The sequence below is a fragment of the Haliaeetus leucocephalus genome, unplaced genomic scaffold (genome assembly GCF_000737465.1).
Source record: "Haliaeetus leucocephalus isolate CR32 unplaced genomic scaffold, Haliaeetus_leucocephalus-4.0 Scaffold173, whole genome shotgun sequence".
Classification (NCBI taxonomy): Eukaryota; Metazoa; Chordata; class Aves; order Accipitriformes; family Accipitridae; genus Haliaeetus; species Haliaeetus leucocephalus.
In genome coordinates, this window is record NW_010972609.1 from 1,205,681 (window position 1) to 1,228,539 (window position 22,859).

The 22,859-nt window shown below is 41.3% G+C and overlaps 1 protein-coding gene across 1 annotated transcript in view; it reads right to left on the minus strand.

Annotated features, from left to right (window-relative positions):
- The window catches only part of ANO1 (anoctamin 1, calcium activated chloride channel), a 45,851-nt gene extending 25,676 nt beyond the window's left edge, over positions 1–20,175 (minus strand). Inside the window, exons 1-8 of the mRNA XM_010563683.1 lie at positions 20,068–20,175; positions 16,112–16,438; positions 13,727–13,825; positions 12,027–12,178; positions 10,659–10,713; positions 7,774–7,825; positions 4,469–4,524; positions 2,982–3,023 (exon numbers count right to left, since the gene is read on the minus strand). Of these exons, the coding sequence (XP_010561985.1) occupies positions 2,982–3,023; positions 4,469–4,524; positions 7,774–7,825; positions 10,659–10,713; positions 12,027–12,178; positions 13,727–13,825; positions 16,112–16,438; positions 20,068–20,175 (891 nt within the window). The remainder of the gene's footprint in view (positions 1–2,981; positions 3,024–4,468; positions 4,525–7,773; positions 7,826–10,658; positions 10,714–12,026; positions 12,179–13,726; positions 13,826–16,111; positions 16,439–20,067) is intronic.
- Between the last annotated feature and the right edge of the window lie 2,684 nt (positions 20,176–22,859).

Here is a 22,859-nt window from a genome sequence, read left to right on the forward strand (position 1 = left end):
TGGGCCAAGGAAAACAATGATCCCCATTAGTGATTTATAAAATTGAATCCCTCACAAAAATAGGTTCCTCGGAGACCTTCAACTTATCGTTTACTTCATAAAATACATAAATAGCGCTTCTCAGATCTGATTTTTTTCTTAATTCAGTTCAGCTAACAGAGTGACCGAGAACTCAGTGTGTGTACAAAAAATACTGGAGAAGACAAACTGTGCTCGCTGGCCGGCCAGCCATCACCTCCTCTGAGGTGGGACAAGGGGAAGAGAAGGTTTACAGGTTCTGCTTGTGAAGTCAGGTCTCCCTTTTCTGCTTCTCTCCCTGCTTCAACCCAGCGACATGAACTTGCTAGCAGGATATTCCTGGACCAACGACTGATAGTTCAAGGAGATGCTTTGATGGTCACTTCTGTTTTCATTAATTCATCTGGCAACAACATCATCTTTTTCCTCAAATATAAGTGCATGAATTGATTATTGCCGAGGTATTTCTTTTCATCGAACTTTGGGTAAAAAAAAAAAAAAGGGCAGAAAACTTGAGAGCTTGGTTATACAAACCTCCATCGGTGGGCGAGGGCTGCACAACCAGCTCAGCTGTGGAAGAAACTGCAACGGGGAACCAAGACCTAAACCAGTTATCATTACAGGGAGGGCAACATTATTAATCTTGTTCATAGAAGAACAGACCTAACAGGATGTTATTGCTTAAATCCGTAGGCTATTTTATCATGAGAAACTCAACATATGTCAGCCTCCTACATTTCTCCAGTGAAATGCAGCAAAGCAAGAAAGGGCAGACTGGGAGTCCCGCTGCTGCCCGTACCCATTCCTACTTCTCCCATTTTATCACAGAGAAGTCGTACAGCGAACAGCGTTTCTAGAGCAGCTTTGCAATTCTCTTGCCAAATCATTAACACAAACTTTCCAAGCTGAACTGCTGTACTTCTCGTGCAAATGGTTCGAGTCATTCAAAAAATACAGCTTCTTTACTTTTACAGAAATATGACGTCAAAAATATAAGTGGACTGTGGATTTTCCTCTCTGCAACCCAAAATCATTAATCTTTATTGGTTGCCTTACAATAGTAAGAGCAGAAACTGAAATCTCAAGGCAGGCCTTTATTAAACAGCAACATTCTTGCAAATTTTATTTTTATTCTGCTTTAGGTTTCTTTCAACCACGTTTTCCAAACGTTTAAGGCCAGCTGCTGATGTCTGGGAAACAATTAATGGTTTGGGACATCTCAACATCCATGTGCACTAGCTAAGACCCCTCCTTCTATTATTTTTCTACTTAATTTTTACAAGCTAAATTTGTGCTGGAAATTAGATTCCTTTTCTGTGATCTCAGCTGGTCAGACATATCAGGAAAATACTAAGCTAAGGAGATTTTGCATCAGTGCCATGTTTCAATTTTGTACAACACTTCAAACCAAATTTGTGCCTAAAGTACAAACAATTATCTCATTTATCCTGACATTTATCAGCCTGATATTCAAAGCACAGCTTCAAAGACATGATTAGAGGAGATCAGTGCACTAGCCCTAAATATTTACTTCATTTCTATGCCTCAAATCTTTAATTTTGTTGTTAAAAAAGGCACAAGCCTGGCCTAGCACTGGATTAGATTAAAGAAAGCTGCAAGAAACCAGAAGAGACATGCCAAAACACACCAAAAGATTATTTGAGGGAACTGGAAGGCAAAAGCCAAGGTAAACATTTCCAAACACACAGTGAACTTCTGAAATGAGTGAATTTGGGAGGTTTGAAAAGTTAGTAATGAAGATGATAATCCAGATGCTTTGAGAAAACATGGACTTTCATCCTATTTTTGGTTGAGCAATGTGTTGCCTAATAATGAAATAAACAGGTACATGGTATTTTTAACACAAATCAATAGAGGGAAGGAAATAACAGTTGCTGTCTTTTTGATAAGCCATTTGCACCTTAAGGCCCAGCAAACCTTTAATTCTGGGTACCTATTTTTATATGACCAACCTGAAGAACCTTAGGTCTACATTTCCTATGACCTGCATGTCCCCAGCATTTCTTTGGAGACGGGACCATGAAACAAACTGGAAAGGCAAAGTTTCAAGTCTGAAAGGCCAGCATATATGGCACCCAAATTTAGTAGCTCCTCCTGAGGGGACTGGTCGTAACCCCTTCAGTTTTTGTCTGATACACAGAAAAAAAGCCTATCTTCTCTAGAGAAGTGTGATCGGGAGTATGTAGTAATTGCGCTCTGAATTTAAGAAACCAACATTTCTGCAGAGGGTGAAAAATTTGCTTTTTCTTATGAAACGTAATTAGAATTTCTAATTCTTATTCATTTTACTACAATGAACAAATGTCTTTCAGTATACAGACAATAAAAACACAATTTAAACCACAGACTTATGTGAAAAGTGATGCAATGCATCAGTACACATCCACAGGGCAGCTTCTGGCTGAACAGTGCGCATTAAAGCTTTGCTGAGAATGTCTCATTTCTGATAAATATTCAATCTTTATCTTTCCCAATAACTTTTACGCTTATGTTTTCAGCTGCCTCCCTCCTCCCCCCACCCTGCTGCCAAATTCTGATCCCAGCAGCACATTAATTCAGCAGAGGTTGCAGTGCTGAGACCGGAGCTGGCCGTCAAGCAAAGTAGGATTTATGTCAGCTACGGGTACTAGAACATGACTGAGCACAGTCTCATCAGAGCTGGCCTGAAATTACACCATCTGAACTTTCGGAGGAGTTATATGTAAATGCTGTCAATACTCTTACCAACATGGCAAGAAATGTATCATTATTAAGCTTGGTAATTTATACCTATCCATACTGCATTCCAATTTCAGGCAAATTTAAACACTGGAAAGTACTTCTGTACTTTTGCTGCTTGGCATTTAGTGTCTTTTTGCGGTATTTTCTGTGAAATCTTGGCAAATGTCCAGATTCCAACAGGCGACTTGCAAATATGTTAAACCCCCTTTGTATCAACTTACTTTTCTGTCATTAGGTTCAACGTTTTCACCTTCATAGTCACCCTTTAAAAAAAAAAAAAAAAAGAAAATCTGCATCATTGAGTGAGTCATCCCCAGAGCTGCTATGCATCTTGCATACCCATGTATCCCACTCACTTAATGCATCAAAACCAGAAAAAACAATCTGTAAAATAATGCTGTATTTTAGGAGTTCATTTGTCATAGCACACTTTGTCTTCTGTCATCAGGCACATTAAGAAAGAGTAATAATATCTGTCACTGGGGAAAAAGGAATGAATAAGTGATAAAGGTGGCCTAAAAATGTCAAGGGAAAGGATGCGGTATTGCCACGGTATTCGGGGTTCAGCTCAGTCCACTTGAACGAGAAGAGACCAGCTGAGAGAGCTGATCCCTATCCAGACTCTCCAAACACTCAGGGCTGATTAGATTTGAGGTTTTAATTTGGAGCTATTTTTAAACACGATAAAGGAGTAAACTAAGACAGTAAATAACTTATATACAAGACTATCAGTAGCTGTCTAGAGACACGAGACAAGTACACGCAGAGAAGTTTATTTAACCTTTCTGGATTTCTAACTGATATTGCTGTAGTTTAAGAGTGCTTGACATTTATGATAAACATCAGGCAGATAAAGAGGCTGTTCTGGTCTCAGTTACACCAAGATAAAACATTTGCAGTCCTGTATAAAACCAGCATGAGTGAGGGGAGCAGAAAACTAGGAAGACACACTTCATCTTCGCATCCCACGCCGGAAAACCGGCACCAGGCTCGACGGCCCTTGTACGCTCACACAGCCAGTACATCGTGAGCAGCGCGACTGCCACGTCCCCTTGACATCTGTCAGGCCTTTCTTTAAGGGTCTAGCTAAAAGCATGTCTCTGTCGGTTCTAGTCGTACCTTGAACCTCTAAGTAAAAATGTCATCAGCATCCAACTGTTGTGCACCTCCGGCAGGATGGGGATCCCCAGCTCAGGTACGAGTGCCACCAAAATTCCCTACTTCTCTCTAACCCTCTCAATGAACACTGTAGTTGAGCACACTCTTGACATTTTACTGAACTGCAGATTTCATCAGTAAGAAGGTCTGCAGTCACATCCAGTCCCATAAAATATGTCACTTCAAATTCTTGCTTATGGTTTTTCCTCCAATGGCAACCAATTCCTAGTACTGATGCCAGGGACCTTGGGAGCAGAAGGTCAGAAAATAACAGAAGCATTTCATTTGCTAGGGCACCAAAACAACTCTTCTAATGTCACGTTCAAACATCACTTATGATCTCCACAGGTAGAACAGAGGTGGGGGATTCATTAAAAGCGAGCAGGACGATGGAAACTACCTGCAGAAGTTACTGCAGTCGTGATACGAGCGAGCAGGAAGTCAGGATCCAAACCACTCGTGTTTGGGATGATGCCATTAATACGTAACACATTAAGGATTTCTTGGTGTCAGATAGTAGACATGTAAAATATATTCCAAGATGACTTACATCATGCAAAGGATATGCAGCACTGTAAACTCCATTGGCAAGCAGACTGGTGATACCTTGAAAAATAAAGACATAATAGTTATTTGCAATTTGGGGGTTAGACGGTCTCACTTTATCATCCTTCCTGGAGATTTCCCTCAAAATAACAGTCTTTTGGTCAGATAATGATTTTTCTGCCATCTCATTCCTTTCCATGTAGTTTCATTTTTAAACATATAGGTTATTAAACATGACTCATTTTATGAAATGGAAAACTGCAGAGAGCAAGAGGAAGTCATATATATTTGAGAATCAAGAATTAGAAGCCAATGACTTGAAATTAATCATTAAAATAAATTACATTTTCTGAAAAGTCAGTTTGATTTAAGGGCAAGCCTGCAGATTTGAAAGTGTGTAGCAGAAGGCTCGATCACAAGAAGAATATGGCTGGAATTGATGGCATACGGGAACACGCATACGCACGCATCATTCACACAAAGTTTTGAATTCAGATTTCAGATTGATCAGAGAAATTGTAGGGAAAGCCTTTGCGAAGACCTTGGCGTAATACTTACCATATTTACCACATTTTCGTCTTTTATTTAAAAGGGTAGTTTCCTTCTTTCTTCCCTCTCCTTTCCCTGTTTACACATCCGTTTATTAGTGACATGCATGAGGCTGAAAGCAATTAATGCTTCATCTATAAATGTATGCGTCACGAGGGACTTTGAGGACCCCTGCCTTCCCAGGTGTGGTATCGCTCCTTAATTTGGGGCTAGAGTAGGGGAGGCGAGGGTGGGTGGGGAGGAATTAAATCTAAGTTTGGAGGAGCACAACGGTGAGGGGCTCTTCGACACTGCGGCTCGCTGCACCGTTCCCAAAGGTCACTTGGCCGGACCTTTGAGGGCTGTAGCACATTACTTCTCTAATGTTCTTGCTGCAGCTGCTGGCGTTAATATAGCTACTTCCAATTATGGAGTATTATCCACATCTGAAGGTGTCATGTTATCCGGGAGGATACATTTGGGGATTCAACGAACCAGTCTTGGGTGCTGAATCAGAGCTAAGTCAAGTACTTGTCTTTGTGCAAGGCTAAGCTGATTAATGCCCATTAAAAAAATACCTGGCCGCTGTCATTGTGGAGAATTTAAAAGAAAGGGCTTAGAAAAAGAAAAGAAAAATGATGTGCTACAGCGTGCTCCATGTTGCCCATCAGTTCATTGCTAAGAAAAGAGTGTGGGACTGGATTTGAAGGAACAGCTACTATGAACCAGCAAACAGCTCGCTGTAGGTTCACTGAGACATTTTTGATTGTTCTTGAAATGAGAATTTTTCAAGTTCATTAACATTTTTGAGATACTAATCACCTGCTGGAGGAACTGCTCCAGGAGTGCTCAGTATCCTGCAGTATCATTAATTTTCAAAGTCCTAGTTAAGATTATACAGCACTATGAATTGTCTGCAAATGTTTCCACGCTTCTGGCAGAAACAACTAGTGAACAGATAAATTCTTTTTCTAGGGCTGTACGACCAACTGAAGAGCTACATAGTACCCTTCTGCATATCAGTATTTAACAACAAAGACCGAATCACATTTTCACAAATTTGCAAAATAAGTAACAAAGACTGCAATGTTCACTGGGAAGCTGCCTTTTTCCTGCTGGGCAGAAATGCTGCAGCATTATCTGTGTTTGCTCAAATCTGTTTGCAACCTTTGCTGGGTTGTAACCCAGCATTCCAGCGCTGGGACACAAAGGACCCGATTGAGTTATGCTGAATATACCCATGGACAGGCTGGCCTAATGACATTTTTATTAGGTAAGGTGTGACCTTGCCAGTCTCAGGTAGAAGAACAATCCAGGAATCCTAACACTTTACTTTCCTTTAGCCTCTGCCTTATTCAACTAATCTCTAATGTGTTTCCCATTTCTGGACCAAAAAAAAAAAAAAGGAAAGAAAAAAAAATAAATCAAGTGAGTAACCGACTCCAAGGCAAGAATTCAAACTGAGCTGTATGACCTTCCCCTTTCAAGAGTGCAAATACGTAATTTCCAATGAAAATGATCCAGCACCAGACTCGAAAAGGGTCCTGAAAGTCACAGATTAATTTGGATTTCCCATGCTACAGGGAAACAGTACTTCTGTTAATACTGGCTGAACACCAAAATTTAGTGTATATAAGGACTCAACAATTGCACATTGTATGTTGTTACTTCAAGCGAAGAGTCAAAGCATGAAAATCATTTCTGGCATAATTATTCTTCTATTATTTGATGTATTTCTAAGCAGCTGATGGGTCAATATTGAACAGAACTACCTGTAATTCAAGTTCCCATTGTTTTATTTAACTGCTTGTAGGCAAATAAATGCTATAACAGATTCCAACAGTTATCAAACATTTTCTCCCATGTCCATGCACTTTTCTCATACAAATTCGTTTCTGTTGGTTGTCTGTTAAGAAGCTTGGGTATGAGGGAATTCAGCCTTCCACCTTTTATAATTTGGTTCACCATTAACTATTTGTTAACTTTGGTCCTACAGTCAAGTACATACCTATATATCACGATACGTATAAAATAAGTATATAACAGCTGAACAGGAAAAGCTGCCAACAAATCTTTAAGGTGACCTGATTTGTAATTTGCGTTTACCTGTATTACAAATTCAGTTCTTAGAGCACAAGCCCTAAGGCTGAAATCCTAAAACTACTGGCCGTGGCAGCACAAACTTCACACCCAGTGACTTGCAATAGCTGTTTTGAGGGCTAAGAGATGGGCCAGCTTTCAGTGCATGCCTTAGTCCTTGGCCATTCCACTGGGTTAATCCCAGTTCCACTTAGGACAGTGTTTTGGGCAGTCATCAGTTAAGACCATTTCACTCTAATCATTGAAAAGCCATCCCACGATAAAAATGCGAGGTTCCTACTTAAAAGGAATGGGCCAAGCCACAGACTTTTGCTGCAGTTATTGAAATTCATGGTAATACCCTCGTTTGCTTCAGTGAGTGTAAAAGTGAACCGAAGCAGGGCACGTATTATCTACTGGTTTATATCACCATCCAGTCCTGCTGCACATGACGTAACTAACATCTGGAGGGGCTAGATGCTCACTTATCATTTAATTTAGAGTTGAATCTATAAATTCACATTTGAAAGAGTTCCAAACAGCTATGTTAATTAAATTAAATTTCCAAATAAAATAATTATATCCACATACATCAAATTAGAGAGCAGGCGAGAAACCTAAACTCCACAGCTGGTTACAACTTGCAATTCTTTTCAATACCTGAGAATGATTTCGATCTTAAAGCTAAATAAAGTTCCTTACCCATGCTATATTTTGCTTTGGTACATGTCGTTCTTTTCAATATTTCATACACCTGTAGAAGTAAAATAAAAGAAAGGAAAGGGTTACTTCAGACACTGCCAGTGAAAAGCACAATCTTTTTTGCATACAGCTCAAATATTGGCAAAACCAAGATGTCGATGAAATCATCATTCTTTAATAAAAGTCATGGTATTCAGGAGAGCAGGGCTTAAAGATTTCCATGCCGAGTTATCTGTACAAGAGCGAAAAGCTTAACCAAATAGCCAGCTACCAAGATAATTGACTGGGGGGGAAACAGGGTTACATCTAACCACTCACAGAACAGAAGCACTACTTTTGCTCGTATTAGACATTGATCGAAGACCAGAAGCCCTCTTCTACCCGGCCTCGGCAGCGTGCTGGGCCAGCTCTTCCCTCGCCTCTGATGGCACAAGCTGGCTCCAACCCGAGGACTTCAGAAGAGCTTCGGGCTCATAACGTGTACGCAGCACACAGCTGTTCATCAGAAACTGGACTAACACAAGCTGACCTTAAAACTTCTGAGCCTGCATGACCTCACTGGCAAACCAGATGTATTTATTTTACGATTTATTGCATTTGTTGTCAAATAACCTTTGCACATCTCAGCACGCCGCCCGGGCGGTCAAGCTCTCGCCCCGCGCCGCTCCTGCACAGCGATGCTCTTGGGTAAGGCAAGCGGGAGGCTGGCAGGGAGCGGGCAGCAGAGGAAAACCACGGGCAAAGGCACCTGCTGCCCCTTGCCTGGTCTGTCTGGGGAGTTGTGGACCAGTTCCCTGGGGATGCTCGCTAATCCGTGTGCTCACGGCTGCTGCTTGCCCAATTCATGGAGGGAAGTGAGCGAGGACATAGGAGGCAAGCCCCGCAGCTCATCTGCCTGTTGTCTTCTAACTCCAGTGAGTTAAAGGGTTGTCACAGGGAGATTTCCAGTTATATAATTTTTTTTTTTTTTTAAATAAGTAAAAGGTCTTTGGCTTAGTTTCTATTCATCAAAGATTCACAGGGAGTGACTAGATTCCTGTTCATTTTGCAGTAGGCGGAAGGGTCAATATTTGCACTGTGGTTTAAAAATACATATGAGAGGCAGGAGAGAACTTTAAGAAACAAGAATACAAAGAGAAATGCATGCAGGATAAAATGATGCTGGGAAACATTCACTATGTCTTTTATTACCAGGTGATTTACCGGGATTTCAAACAAAGCAACATACTATCACCATTATTGTTATATGCCCAGTGTTCCCCGAGTGGTTTAAAAAAACCCCATCCCTCCTCTTCCTCCCAGCCTCTGCTATGAGCTCCTTTTGCTTCAGCCCATGGTTCAGTTAATCTTGCTCACCCTCTTGTCCTATGGTGCCATTTTGTCTTGCTACCTTTCTCAGACAGCCTGTTGTCATTAATTTTAACCCTTCATTTGCTCCCTTAAGGTTCTTGTACTGACATTTTTTTTTACTGTATAGCTAGACATATAAAATAAAGTCTACAAACAAAAGCTATGCTTTTTTCCAATCTCAAGTGAAATGGGTTATCGTAAATAAACCAATTTGATGTTTGCCTTTTCCTTTTCCATTTCTGCGCTGCTGTGCCTGCATTCCCTGGTCAAACTCACCTAGCCCTGATAACCTGCGCTCACATCAAATCAGTGCACTTCAGGCTACAGGGGAACTACATCATGGGGTCCACACACTGGAATTTCAAAGCAGGAAAAGGAAGTTAGATATCTTACACCCCTTATCACCGTAGCAATAAAAGGCAGCTATAATTGCAATACAAGCTCTTTTAAAAACCACTTAGCATCCAAAAAGGCTAATGTTAAATATAAGATAAAAGCATGCTCGCAGTCACATTCCAAAGCACCGATTAGCAGCAGTGGAATGGGGCAAAGAGTCCACATTATACTTTGAAAAGTGTTGCAGCAAGTGCTGCTTGGCATGGTCCCTTCCAACTGCCCTGGATGTGATATGAGCTGTCCTTTCAGTTCCCCCCCTATAAAGGAGGCTACGCCTTCTTCCCCACTCAATTTTATGTTCTGTAAGTCACAAGAAAGCACTCAACACGTAGTTTGTGATCCCGTATTCCTTTATTAGGCTTTACTTCTGCAAGGGAACTGCAGAAGTTTAACTATGAGAGGAAAAGTCCCATGCTAGCACTGAAGGAGGAGAGAGACCTTCCAACACAAAGGTGGGAATGTCTCAGCCCAGTTCCAGTGCTACATGTATGTACATCACACTCACTGGCTTAACAGGGGTGAACAGATGCATATACAACCAGAACAAGATGCAATTTTCTGTCCTTGTTGCATTCGCTTCACGTAAACTTTAATGTTAAATACAAATCATAAATAATGTTAAATAAAAATCATAAACCTCAACACTTGTAGCACTATTCTAGAGAACTGCCCCCAATAGCTATAAATCATTTTCCCTGTAAATATCTGGCTGTTTCATTAGAATTTGTCCTGGGAGATTTCCCAGCATTCTACAAAAAGAGCAATGTATCGTTATAAAAAGGTAAATGAGTCACAGGGGTTGCAGGTAGCTGGTGGCAGAACCAGCGGTAGAATCTAAGTCTGTTCTTTTCTGGTGATATGTCTACTAAGAAACTATGTCCCAGATTAACTGTGAAGTAGAAAAATCCAAATTATTTTCCAAAAGGCAGCAACCTGTTAGCATCAAACACTATTCAGCACATAAGCTAAAGCTGGAAATGCTTTATTTATAATTTCAATAACTGATGTCACAGGTGATGCCTGCCATTTGGTTAAGAAAGGCAAACTTGCAACAGGCTTTGTAGTAAAGCTGGCAAAGGGGCTATTAACACCATGACTAAGGCAATATCCACCATAAATTATTTATGTACAATACTTACTATAGTGCTTCTTGTTTTGCTGTCAAAGAAGGAATCTCTGTCAGACAAATCAAATCTGTTAAAAGATTAGAAGGAAGCCCATTAGGTTAAAAAAAAAAAAGCCAGTAATTTCCTGCTCTTGTTGACCCCTTCAATATTTTCATTTCTCCTGGGGATCTCTCATGGCTAACATTAAAGAATCACTTGTAGAAACCTCATTAAAAAGAAAGTCCATCCCAACTCTCATATTTTAAAGAGGCCGCTTATACGATTCACTAGGTTTATATATTTATAGGTTTTTCTGCACAAAAGAGACTGTTGATGTTCATTTAAGTGGAATTCCTGACCACTGCTGGCCTTGAATTTCTCCTAACGATCTTTACATTTTGTCTGCAGCTTAAACCCTGCGAGGCCATTCCTGCCTCCCTTATTCAGCAAAGACACAGGCGGTCTCACTGAAAAAAGCCACCACTGCAAACAGGGTAAGGCACATCCACACCTCAGCTAAGGAGCATCTTTTGGGCTTTCTCTGAGCCACCAGGCTCCTTCGCTGTAGGAACATCCTCCATGTGATAAATATATAAATACACTTCTTGCAAGTCCAAGAACACGTCGAATGTCACATACGTTGACTGGCCCAACTAAACTACACAACTCCATCAGTGTTCTGCATCCCTTTATTAAAAACTAAAACCCTGGTACGTACAGTGAAGAAATCCTGCCCTGGGACTGATATTTGTTCCAGCTGGCCCATACATAAACACAGCCTTCAAAGCTTCTCCCCTGGGATGCTGGCCAAGGAAGAGCAGCGGCAAAGCAATCCAGGGCAGTCGAAACTTTGGCTGGGCCCCACCTTATGATTTTTTCCTACACCCACGTTTACAGCTATTCTTACCGATCTGATATCGATGGCAAAGCTACCACTGACTTCATAGCATTTCCAAAGACAAGGCCTGGTTGGCAGTGCATGTGTGAACTGCCCATACCAGATGACTGAAATTATTCTCAAATTTATCAACCCACATCTCTGGCTACAAATTTTACTGAGCATTTTATTTTATGTGGAAAAGAGACTATTGTTAACCACATTATAAATCGTGTTTGGCAGCCTAACAGTTGATGTGTATAGCTATATAGATATGTATTATATGCCACAACAACAGCTAAAACACACAGAGATTTAGCAGGGGGGCTCTGCAAAGCCTCATTCCTCAACAGTGAGGGGGAAAAAAAAAAGAAAGTAAATTTACTGCAAAATAGAAATATTCTTTACAGTAATCCCTAACAAAGTGTTGGCGTTCATTTTCCCTTTCACCTTCTGGTGCCTTAGCTGCTATCAGAAAGGCTGGAACCTGTTGACATGGACGTTTACACCAAGCTTTCACTTACAAGTGCTGCTTCTCTCTGGAGAAGGGGTAGGAGAGGCGCTTCACCGTCTGAGGTTTGTGTTCTGCTACTTTTGGCTGGATGGGCTCTGTTATTTTTTGAATTACAGAATTAATCTTTTTCAGAAGACCATGGGTCTGATTGATCTGATACATCTGAGTGGGCAAAGAGAGAAAGAGTAAAACTTTACTGCTTTTTCGTTATCCATAAGTGAAAGTGAACTGTAAGGAATAAACTGTCAATTAAATAAATACATCACAGTAAACTATCAAGGAGTACAGCTTACCTTCTTGAAAACATTCAGAAAGACATAGATGGATGGGAAAGTCAAACCAAGGCAAGCAGAGGAAGCCTATTGCTTTTTCTCTGAGCCAAAACATGGACCCTGTTTGATTCCAAATAATCAGACTGGGGTGTTCAACAGAGAGATACTCGGCACCGGCTCCTCTGGCATTTACTATTTTCTCGGTGCAATGGGACAAAGAAATGAAGGAGCAATGGAGGAGCCCCTGTGCAAAACAACAGAAGTGGTCTCCTCTCCCAGGGGCTTTCCTGGGAATATTGTGTAGGTTTCAGGAGTTTCCCCTCTTCCATATAAAGGAACCAAAATATCTTGAATTGTCTGTTGCAGTTCTGTTAGCGCTAAATGCAGGAATTGTGTTACCAGGTCACAAAAGAGGATTACAGGCTTCCCTCTCTGAGCCACAAAAACTACATGCAGATCTAGGGCAGAGCTCTCACCACAGGAAGATGCTCAGCTGGAAATAAGGTTTTCGGGGTCTGAGGATGTTCTCAGGCACATCGCCTCTCCTGGGCAATGCCTGCAGGCTTACGTGGCCTCTTTCACACAAAAAAAAACCCGCAAAATGCGCAGCCTAGCTTTTCTTTTGTGGCAAAGCAGCTTTAACCACAGGATCACAACAGACTTTTTTAATCTAATTGTGCTTCTGATTAAAATTGGTGGTAAGTGAGGCAATAATGGGGATTAATATGAAATCCAAACCAAAAGTGTGGTTTTAGTGTTGTAATAAATGACGCTGGGCTTTGAGACTGTCTCTTGCTCCATTATAGACTTCTCTCTGCAGTCTGGGACATGCACTTAGTATGTGTTTAAAAATTAATCCATCTCTAAGCTATGCTCACTGAACAGGTAGCTATCTATCACAGATGACTTAGAATTGATGAAAATATACTGTCATTTCTTTAATGATATTTCAAATATTCTGAAAGGTAATTTATTTTGTGGTAGAGTAGTCCCAGCTCCTGCAAATATGACTAACAATGTATATGAAGAGTCAGTAAATTCAGCGAGACTACTGCACACAAATTGTTAGTCTTATGTTCATTTTTAGCACTCTAGCGTTTGGAGTGAGAAAAAACCCTCCAAAATGCACAGATAAATTTCATCATCAGTTGCAACTTCTTCTTTTAAAACATGCTGAGAGGATGAGGCATTGTATGAAATCACTCGGATCGTGTACGGAGAGCAGTAGCGGCTGGGAATTCTTAATTTCCATCCCTTCTTCCAGTTATTCTTTCTGCTGTCCCAAGCAAGCAAGTTTGTGACTCTAATCTTCTGTACAGATTAGTTAACTATTTTAAAAATGCTTGTGGGAAGAAAAGTCTACATTTGTAAGGTGCTCTGAGATGAGCATATGTTTAAACTATGCCTTCCAGAGGAAGAAAAGAAAATCAGGACTCACCTTTTTTGTGGGCATCTTGAGCTTAAGAAATTCTGCCTCTCGACACAATACATTCCACGGTGCGTGTATTTTTACAAATCCAATCCCATGGATTTTAGTCTTAAAAAAAAAGCAAGAAAAGATGTTACTGATAAGAGGAAATAAAATATTTTTCCCCTTGTGTTTCATACATATTTAAGGAACAAACAGTCTATTACCGCCAACACAATAAATCTCATTTGTTTGAGACGGCTAGTTTCTAACAACAGGACAATCACCGAACACCTCTCTGTGCTGAGCTGCTATAAAACGTGACTCAAAAATGCTATTGTCTTCCAGAATAATTAACACAAGGTTAAACAGATAAAAATTGTTTGGGAGATAAAAGCTCATGACTATGGACACAAATACAGACTAAGCCAGTTAAATTTGAAGCATAGGCATCCAGCCAAATGGTATGATTTCTTGAGTGCGTTGTAATTAATGGAGCTGAGCGAGTCCCTGCTACCTCCTAAGAGCTGCTCAGTATCTCAAAGGACCAGAACTTCAGTGAGAAAGAAGCAGCCTTAGATACAGATGTGAATATCTACATTAAAACACTACGAATTTTAATTAGGGAAACTGGTAGGAAGAATTCAACAAAACAAAAGAAAAAAAAAGATAAATGTTAATGATAATATTAGCAGTATGCTTGGATCCCACTAGTTCTCTTGAGTTCTGTTCTAGATGGCTGGACATGGGGGTTTGCTTCTGGCACTCCCACGTGCACCCGTATTTACTCCCACAGGAGTAATCATTTCAAAGCCACTGGACAAATGATATCAAACTAGCACGCATCCAGCAAACAGAAGAGAAAGAAACTTTAATGATTCTTTCTAATCTTGCTGCTCTACAAACTCAGGCAGTTGTCATAATAACTAGCTTTCACGCAGCTATATTCTGCATGGGTTTTCTAGAAATCAGTAACTCAGAGGACATAAATAACTGCCAGCCCTCCCGTAAGGCATGGCTTCCAAACCTTCGAATTTACTCCACTGAAGAGAGTTTAAGTGACTTAGTAAACATCATCTGTTTAAGAAACCTTTGCTCTTTTTTGCAATTAGTCAGGCCTCCAACGCAACTTCGTGGCATGCTTTTCAAGCCCAAATGATTGCAGGTTTTTCCCCCTACACTGATGTGCTGGATATGGACACCGATGTAAATCCCTGCGGCTTGCTTTCATCTCCATACATTCCTGATCTGGTTTGGTATCTTGTACTGAAAGAACACGGTTCTCTCTCTTTTACGGTGTCCTGGCTTGAACCCTGAGCCCTTCTGCATCATTTGAAATTGTATTACATGTCATAGGTGGGGACCTCCCACCTTACAAAGGATTTAAATATCTATGACTTGGCACAGGCAGGTTTCCAGTTTACTACAACAACTTGGAAGTTGGATGGAAAGCAAATCTTATTTTCACCTGGGGGACAGAGAAGTGAAAGGGTTTTTTGCATTACAGCATGCAAAATATATACTTTAAAAAAATAAATATATATATACATCCCCCCATTATATACATGCCTGTGATTTGTGAGTAATAGATGGCAGATTTATTTTTTTAACACTCTGATCACAGGTCTAGATGTTTAATCTCAACTTCTAGATCCTGTAAATAAAGCCAGCATAAATGTTTACCCTCTCCCACAGGAATTTCAGGCATATTGGTCGGATCAGTTAATTGTAATAGCTTTCTTTGAAATTAATACGGCTGTGGCTATTTCTACTAATCACGCACTGGCAGTACTTCACACACATCATTTTTTATATAGTCTAATGGTCTTTTAATAGAATATACTGTTTTCAGGGTACAGGTGAAAGACGTTACAAGCTGTACTGTTCATATCTAAGAATGGAAAGAGCAAACTGTAATACAGACCCACGTGCCTGAGCTAGAACATGTACCAGAACCTCCTGAACAAATTTAATTCTCTGGAAGTCTATATTGAGGTATAAAAATGTCACTGTATCAGGTATTTTTCATCAGAACTGGAATTACCAGTGGATCCAAACCACAGCATACTGTAAACCCACCAAACCGGGATTAGCATTCAGAGCAATTTAAGCCTCACTTCTAGATACGGCAACACATCAACACGCCGTGTTGCAATAGCGGATGTGCATGAGTTCTGGGCAAGAAAAGTGAGAAACTTCACCTCATTGAGGCATTAACAACACCACAGCCCATTCCTGTGAAGCAAATTAAAACGGCGGGCAAAGATGGCACTGCCAGAACTGAAATCGAATTCTGGAAGAGTTGAGTTTGTGTAACCTTGACCAGAGCCAGGTTCACAGGAACAGCTCAGCATCTCCCAGGATTTGACCACCAGTTATCCTCTTTATCTTTAACCCTTTGAAATGGCTCCTTACATCCTCGTCGCGTTCCAGTTCCAGACCAGCCTCCACGAGGTTCCCTTCGTACTCCTCCCTGCGAAACCTCTTGTCGTCTTCATGGTAATCCACGTGAGGTTCGCTTTCCCCCATTTCCAGCTGCACTCCCTTCCCAGGAAGCGGCTGGTCCTGCTTGGTGCTTCGGGCACTTGAATCATTATGATGAACTCTCCTGGTGAGCGTCCTCCCTGCCGAGGACTTCTTGTAATGATAAACTAGGATGTAGTCTACTTTTCTCTTGCCATCTCTGAAGTAGAGTCCATATTTGCAGTCAGCATCTGGATTTTTGGATAGGGAGTTTAATAACTGGAAGCAGGGAATGGGGGTGTGGAGAGAAGGAGAGAGGAGAAGAATAGTGAGTACACACGCCAACGCGGCCACCAGACAGATCGTATCCTTGTATCAAGGACACCTTCTTGCCTGGAGCACACAATGACCCATCTTCAAACAGCATGCACGCAGGACGACCCCCCCATGCTACTTACTCAAAACAATTTTGCAAGTTAACACCTGCAATTTTACTGATAGCCAGCTGGGATTTCATTAGCCAGAAATAAATAGCTAAAATGACTGGGATTTAATCTAATTACCAGCACACTAGCTCATAAGTCAGCTACTTGGTGGATTTGGTTTTCTCCTTTGGGGGTTAATCACCACTAAGATCATCTGTCCTTTTCCACCCGACATCTGCGTTTCGATTCTGACAAATAGATTAATATCATGTGCAAACATTTCTCACTTCTGTTATCTATCGTTGCAAGTTTGTATCATCTGAGAAAGAGATCATCTTAGATACAGACTGAAGGGAGCCAGCTGGTCCATGAAGCGCAGCCAAAAATGCAGATGGACTGTAGCCAGGGAAGTGGGTTCACTGCTTACTAAGTTCATAACTTTTTTTCCTCACTTACAAAACCTGTGTCACTTTGCCATCCTATGGTGGCAAAGGCTTTATTACTGTCCTGAATTAACGCTAAGTGTTGCAAGATGCAAGAAATATAAGACTTATAACACAATTGCATTTCCAAGCATTTATCTGAAAACTGCACAGGGCAACTGTAGAAACATAAAAAAGTACTAACAACTATTCATTTCTATTCATTTCTACTTTCAATAGCACTTCTCATGGATAATTCACAATTCTACCCTTGGAGATGCACAGACCATTTAAAAAAAAAAAAAAGAAGAAGAAAATTCACTAGTAACTTGCATTTGTTTTTACAAAAAATACTCATCACAGGAATGGCTTTTCAGGGACCAGAGGCATCTTCTGGCTTTAATTTCACAGAATGTTAAGCCTCCATGGAGGCTGTAGGACTTCTGCTCCAAACGATAGCCATCGGCCATCATATCGGTCAAAAGCCATTTGGGATGTGTACACCTTCTGCTTATTTCATATCTAAAACTGTGAAAGTAAGTTATTTGCAAAGAGTTGTTTCTAAGACAGTCCAATTTTTAAACCCCAGATGAAAAGAGCAACCCCTGAGCTTACCGTACAGTATATCACAGCCAATATAGCCCAAACTTCACTGAAACCCACCCAACGTTACACACATTTGCATACTTCTCTGAACATCACTTTGGGGAGGGCAGGTCCCAGCTACCATAACGATAAATCAATGCCTTTAAGGGACAGTCTGTTCTTCCCTTTCTGCCTCGGGGAGATTTGTACTCAGACAACAAATTCAAGCAGCAAACCTCATCTCCCTGGGTTTGGAGGGAGGAGGAAGCGCACTGAAGAAGTAATTAGACAAGTGTAATCAGATGAGCGCGTAGCAATAACACCCAGCAAGGAGGACTGGCAGACAGCAAGAAGCCCGAGGTGCCAGGCAGTACGCGGAGCAGCCGCCTGCCGAGGTGCTGATGCCTGAACATTTATTGCTTTCCAAAGCCTGACTTGACCATGTCTGCCCAGTTTGGCTGCAGGTCTCCATCTCCTCAGTCCCTTGGAGCTTTGCTCCATGCCTGCCTTTGCTATCCGTTTCTCTCTCCTTTTCTTTCAGTATCCCACCTCTCTTTTCCATTCAACTTAAACCCTTTGCTCCAAATGCATAAATATATAATAAAATAATATAGCATTTGCTGCCACTATGGAGTTCACTCTTGGTCCTGTTTCCTCTTTCCCCGTCTGTTTTATTTAGCCATGACAATAACATGTTCTTCAGGGCACAGGCTTCTCATGTTTGTGCCCCATCATAACTACAATATAGAAGACTATTAATAACTTTCTGATTGCTTCATGTTTAATGGCGTGCACCTGTGAATGCAGAACATTTTTTTAAAAGCAAACTGATGGTCTGCTTGTGGCAGGCAACTCAGTTATGCAAATTTCTATAGAAACAAAATACTAAGAAATAGGAACTAACTGGATTTTCGGGATATAATGCCTCTTCAAAGTAAATAGTTGTAAACAAGATACAGGAATACTGGGATTTCTTTTAAGATAACTAATTGTATTTCATTTTTAAAGATGTGTTGATCTTATTAATTAATTAAATATCAACTTCTGAAAAACTGGGCTGATCGAACAGATGTTCATCTAAAGGCAGGGAGATAAAATAGGCAAAAGAATCAGACCCCAACCACTTCCTACCCTCGTTGGACTGCCTTTACGAGGCACAGCAATTAGCTGGTCTGTTCCAGAGACTAATAAATAAAGGAAACGGGCAGGACTGAAGATGGCTCTTGAAGATGACAGCAGTGAGTGTGCCAGATGTTTCTAACTGCTTGGGGAGCTCAGGAGGGATCAGTACATCCTGACCACAGCTCCTCGTCTCCTGGAGCACGCCTTGGGTGGAGAAAAGTGGCACTGAATATCCCTAGTGTCTCTGTTTCTTTGAGCCACTGCCATGGGGAAGGGGACAGGTCACACTGCAGGAACTAAATAAGAGCTTCTTCACTTTTTTTTTGAACTTTCCTGTTGAAAAGCTGACCCTTGTGGGAACTCACTGATAATTTAGGAGAAGGTGCTGCACTGGGGATACTAAAGCCTCAATAAATTTATGAATATACAAGAATAGCTATATCGCACTGCAAAAGGGATGAAGCGGAAAAACTCAAAGAAGCCTGTTGGTCCTGTTTTAAAGAAAGAAATGGTTATCTTTTAAGGATGTGATATTAATGCTGAAAGGTGCTCATAGGCCACATCCTTTCTTGCAGCGCTGCCACGCTGAAATAGAGAGGGAGTTGTGTTGACTTAGACCATGTAAGACTCATGTCCCTTCAGTTGTAAATGAGACACAGAAAAGACATTTCAGTTTTATCACAGCAGGAGGGATGTTTACACTCGAACAGAATTATTCCTCCACACTCAATCCTAATTAAGCAAAAGCATGACGAATCGAGTATTGCTTTACATCTTTCCCCAGTGAGATCTGTTATATAGCCCACTCCACCTCAGTTCCTTCACCTGAATAAACTCCTTTTTATGCGTTTATGACATAACCAACTCCTAATCCTGTTGGGTATTCACGTTACTAACTTTCTTTAAAATCAGCGTTAAAGAATTTAACCAAGGTGCAACTAACGACGCTGGAAATCTAACCTGTATTGTGTGCTACAGACTATAAGTTTAATGTTACCTATGTTAACGACAGCTTTTACATGACATTTTAGACTTTTTTTTCTGTTCTACTCTATGTGCGCAAAGAGATTTAAAGGTTGCCACAGCCTTATTGCCAGATCACTTACTCTGGGAATAGCCAACCCCTTTTTAGGCTACAGGTTAAACAAGGATCCCTTGCTTCCCTTCTTCACATCAAAGAACAAAACCCACTAAATCAGCATGTACTGTGGCTGGTGGCAATCCTTCTCAGCACTTCTGAAAAAAGGGAGGGAGATGATTTCAGAGCATCCTGAGAATGGAAAGAATGAGAAATAAGCTAAGGGGTAAAGCGCAGTATGCCAGTTATGACACATCTGGCAAGTCCTTTACTCACTGTACTCTCATGCTGGTCATATCCTATATCCTCAATAGCTCGGATGTTGATAATGTGGATCCCCTTCTCCTCAGCAGGTAGACAGGAGTATTTCTTGTTCACCCTCATTCCTGTCTCCTCTGGAGCCTCGTTGAGATCTTCTCGCAGAAAATCCACTCCATGAAACTCACTGCCTGCGTCTGAAAAGAAAAGGAACAGTTTCATCAAGACACTTTAATCCCAACACTTGCTCCTCCCAGAGCCACCCAAAAGCTGAAACGTATCCTGTTCCTGCGTTCTTCTGCCAATGAGCCCTTCTGCAGGGCTCCCACCCCTTCTCCGTGCCTCCCTTCTCAGCTTTCCCACAGCCCTCTTCAGCCCTACCTAGGTCTCCTCCTCCAAAGCAGTGCTCAGTCAACTTCTTTTCTGCACTGCTGGCTCAGGATGTGTTTACTCTATGGTCTCATAGAAGGATTATATTTCTTGGGAAGAGAACGAAAAAAGTGGAAAAGAAGAAAAATAGTCTGAGGCTTAGCTGGTGATGATAGGTGGCATGGTGTTTTCCCCTTTTCAGTAGGGATTTTCTCCTTCAACAAGCACTTGTTCGTGCTGAAAAACTTAGTAGTGGATTTCCCCTCAAGTACCTATGTACTGCATCTGATTTACTGAACCATTCTTATTTAAGTAGTCTCGAAAATCTGAGGGTTTGTCCCTCTTAACTTGCCAGACATCCATACTGTTTCCACTTACTGTTTAAGTATAGAGATGGGCTAAAGGATTTAATGTAAAAATTTCACTACAAACTGAGCAACCAGATAATTGGTAAAATGCAAACTAGTGTTTGCATATGTGCATTTATGCAAGCAACAGAAGGCAAAGTTTTCCAAGATTTGATTCATTTTGACATTGAAGTAAAATACTACACCATTATGCCCTTTTTTTTAAACCACACAGGAGCAGGATTTGCTTGTTGAAAGAGTGAAGATAAAGCAAGAATTTTAGAATTTAGCCTTGAATGGATACTAAACTAACTCTCCCCCAAAGAACAAACAACAAAAACATGCAGAGGAGCATGCTCTAATAGCAGCTATATTACAACAGTCTGTTGCTGCAACCAGTTCCACACTCTGTCTCTGGAGCAGATAGTAGCAGAAATTGTACAGAATTAACCCATTAGGAAAAATACTTCCCTATCTAGAGCTGCCACTAAGCTTATGATGAGGTGAGCACAGACATCGCATTTTATTTGCCCATGTCTTAGCCTAAGAGCATGTTACTCCTTTTCCCCGAACTACCCATCCGGGTTTGGGTGAACTTCAGGGATGACACGGAAGGAAGAAACAGGGAAAACCACATTCTCCAACAGGTTTGCAGATGACGTGAAACTGAGGAGCATGGTTGATAAGCTGGAAGGTAAGGTTGCCACTTCGACGGGTCTCGATAGGCTGGAAAAATGGGCTGAGAGCAGCCTCGTGAAACTCAACAAGTCCTGCCCTTGGACAGACCAGTCTCAAGCACAAACTGTGTGGGGATGGACTGGATAGAAAGTAGCTCTGCAGAAAGGGACCCAGGTCTCTTGGTGGACACATTCAAAGTGAGTGATCGTCTTCAGTGGTGAAGGATAGCTGCATACTGGACTCCATTAGTAAGAAAGCAAAGACAGCAGGTCTAGGGAAGTGATTTTCTCCTCTATTTGACACTCGCCAGACCACAGCTAGAGTGCTGTGCCCAGTTTTGGCTCCTCAGCACAAGAAGGACGTTGACAAACTTGAGCAAGTCCAGTGGAAGACCATCAAGATGGTCAGGCAGCTCGAGTGCATGAGCAGAGGCTGAGACCCATGATTATGCAGCGCAAAGAAAAGGCAAACGATGGGGTCCTATTCCTGCCTTCAGCTACTTACTGAGTAGGTACAGACATGGCAGAGCCAGATTCTTCTCACAGGTGCACAGAAAAAGGATGGGAGGCTACAGACACAAGTTGCAACAAGGGAAATTATCATTAGACATTAAAAAAAAAATCTTAATTCTTTAACAACAAGGCTGATCACATAATAGGGCAAGGGCCCAGCGAAGCTGCAAATCTCCATCCACTCATGGAGATGGTCAGAGCTCGACCACACATGGCCCCAGGCAACCCGACCCAACGTTAATGTTGGGAGGGCACTGCATGAACCTGCGATCCGGGTTCTTCACGGCAACACGCAGGACTTAGCATGGATAACAACCTGCAGTAGCAGAGGAGGAAGGTGCAGCCAAAGCCTTGGCACATTTCTTGAGCTTATCAGAGTAAGATAAACATTATTAGTATGAAAGTCATGCTTCTCTGGAACTCATAAACACCATGAGTTTGTGGATCTTCATTTCAGTTCCTGTATCTGGGAAATCTGCTGCCCCAAGCGATTCTCTAGAAGCTGCCCACTTTCCTAGGAACTGCAGTGCTCATTAACAGAATCACCTTTGCATAAAATCTGGGCAGCAATTATCCTTACATATTTCATGCGCACAGCATGCAACACCCACATCTCTGCAGATCTGTGCTGCTGTTCATGGCTTTTCTTTAAAATTCTCAGCTTGTTATCTCAGCAAAGATGCCACGCTTGCGATCATGGGCCAGCATCCTCAAACCCAGTAAATCACTTGAATAACAATTTGCAATAGTTAAAGAAGTTTTTTATGGGGTAATATAGAGATGCAGCCAAAAAAATCAGCTGTCTCATGGGAGCGACTAGCATGTTTGTAACAATTCCTTACACTTGTATGTTCTCTTTTTCCCAACATACACATGCATATACACACACACTCCCTGAACGCAT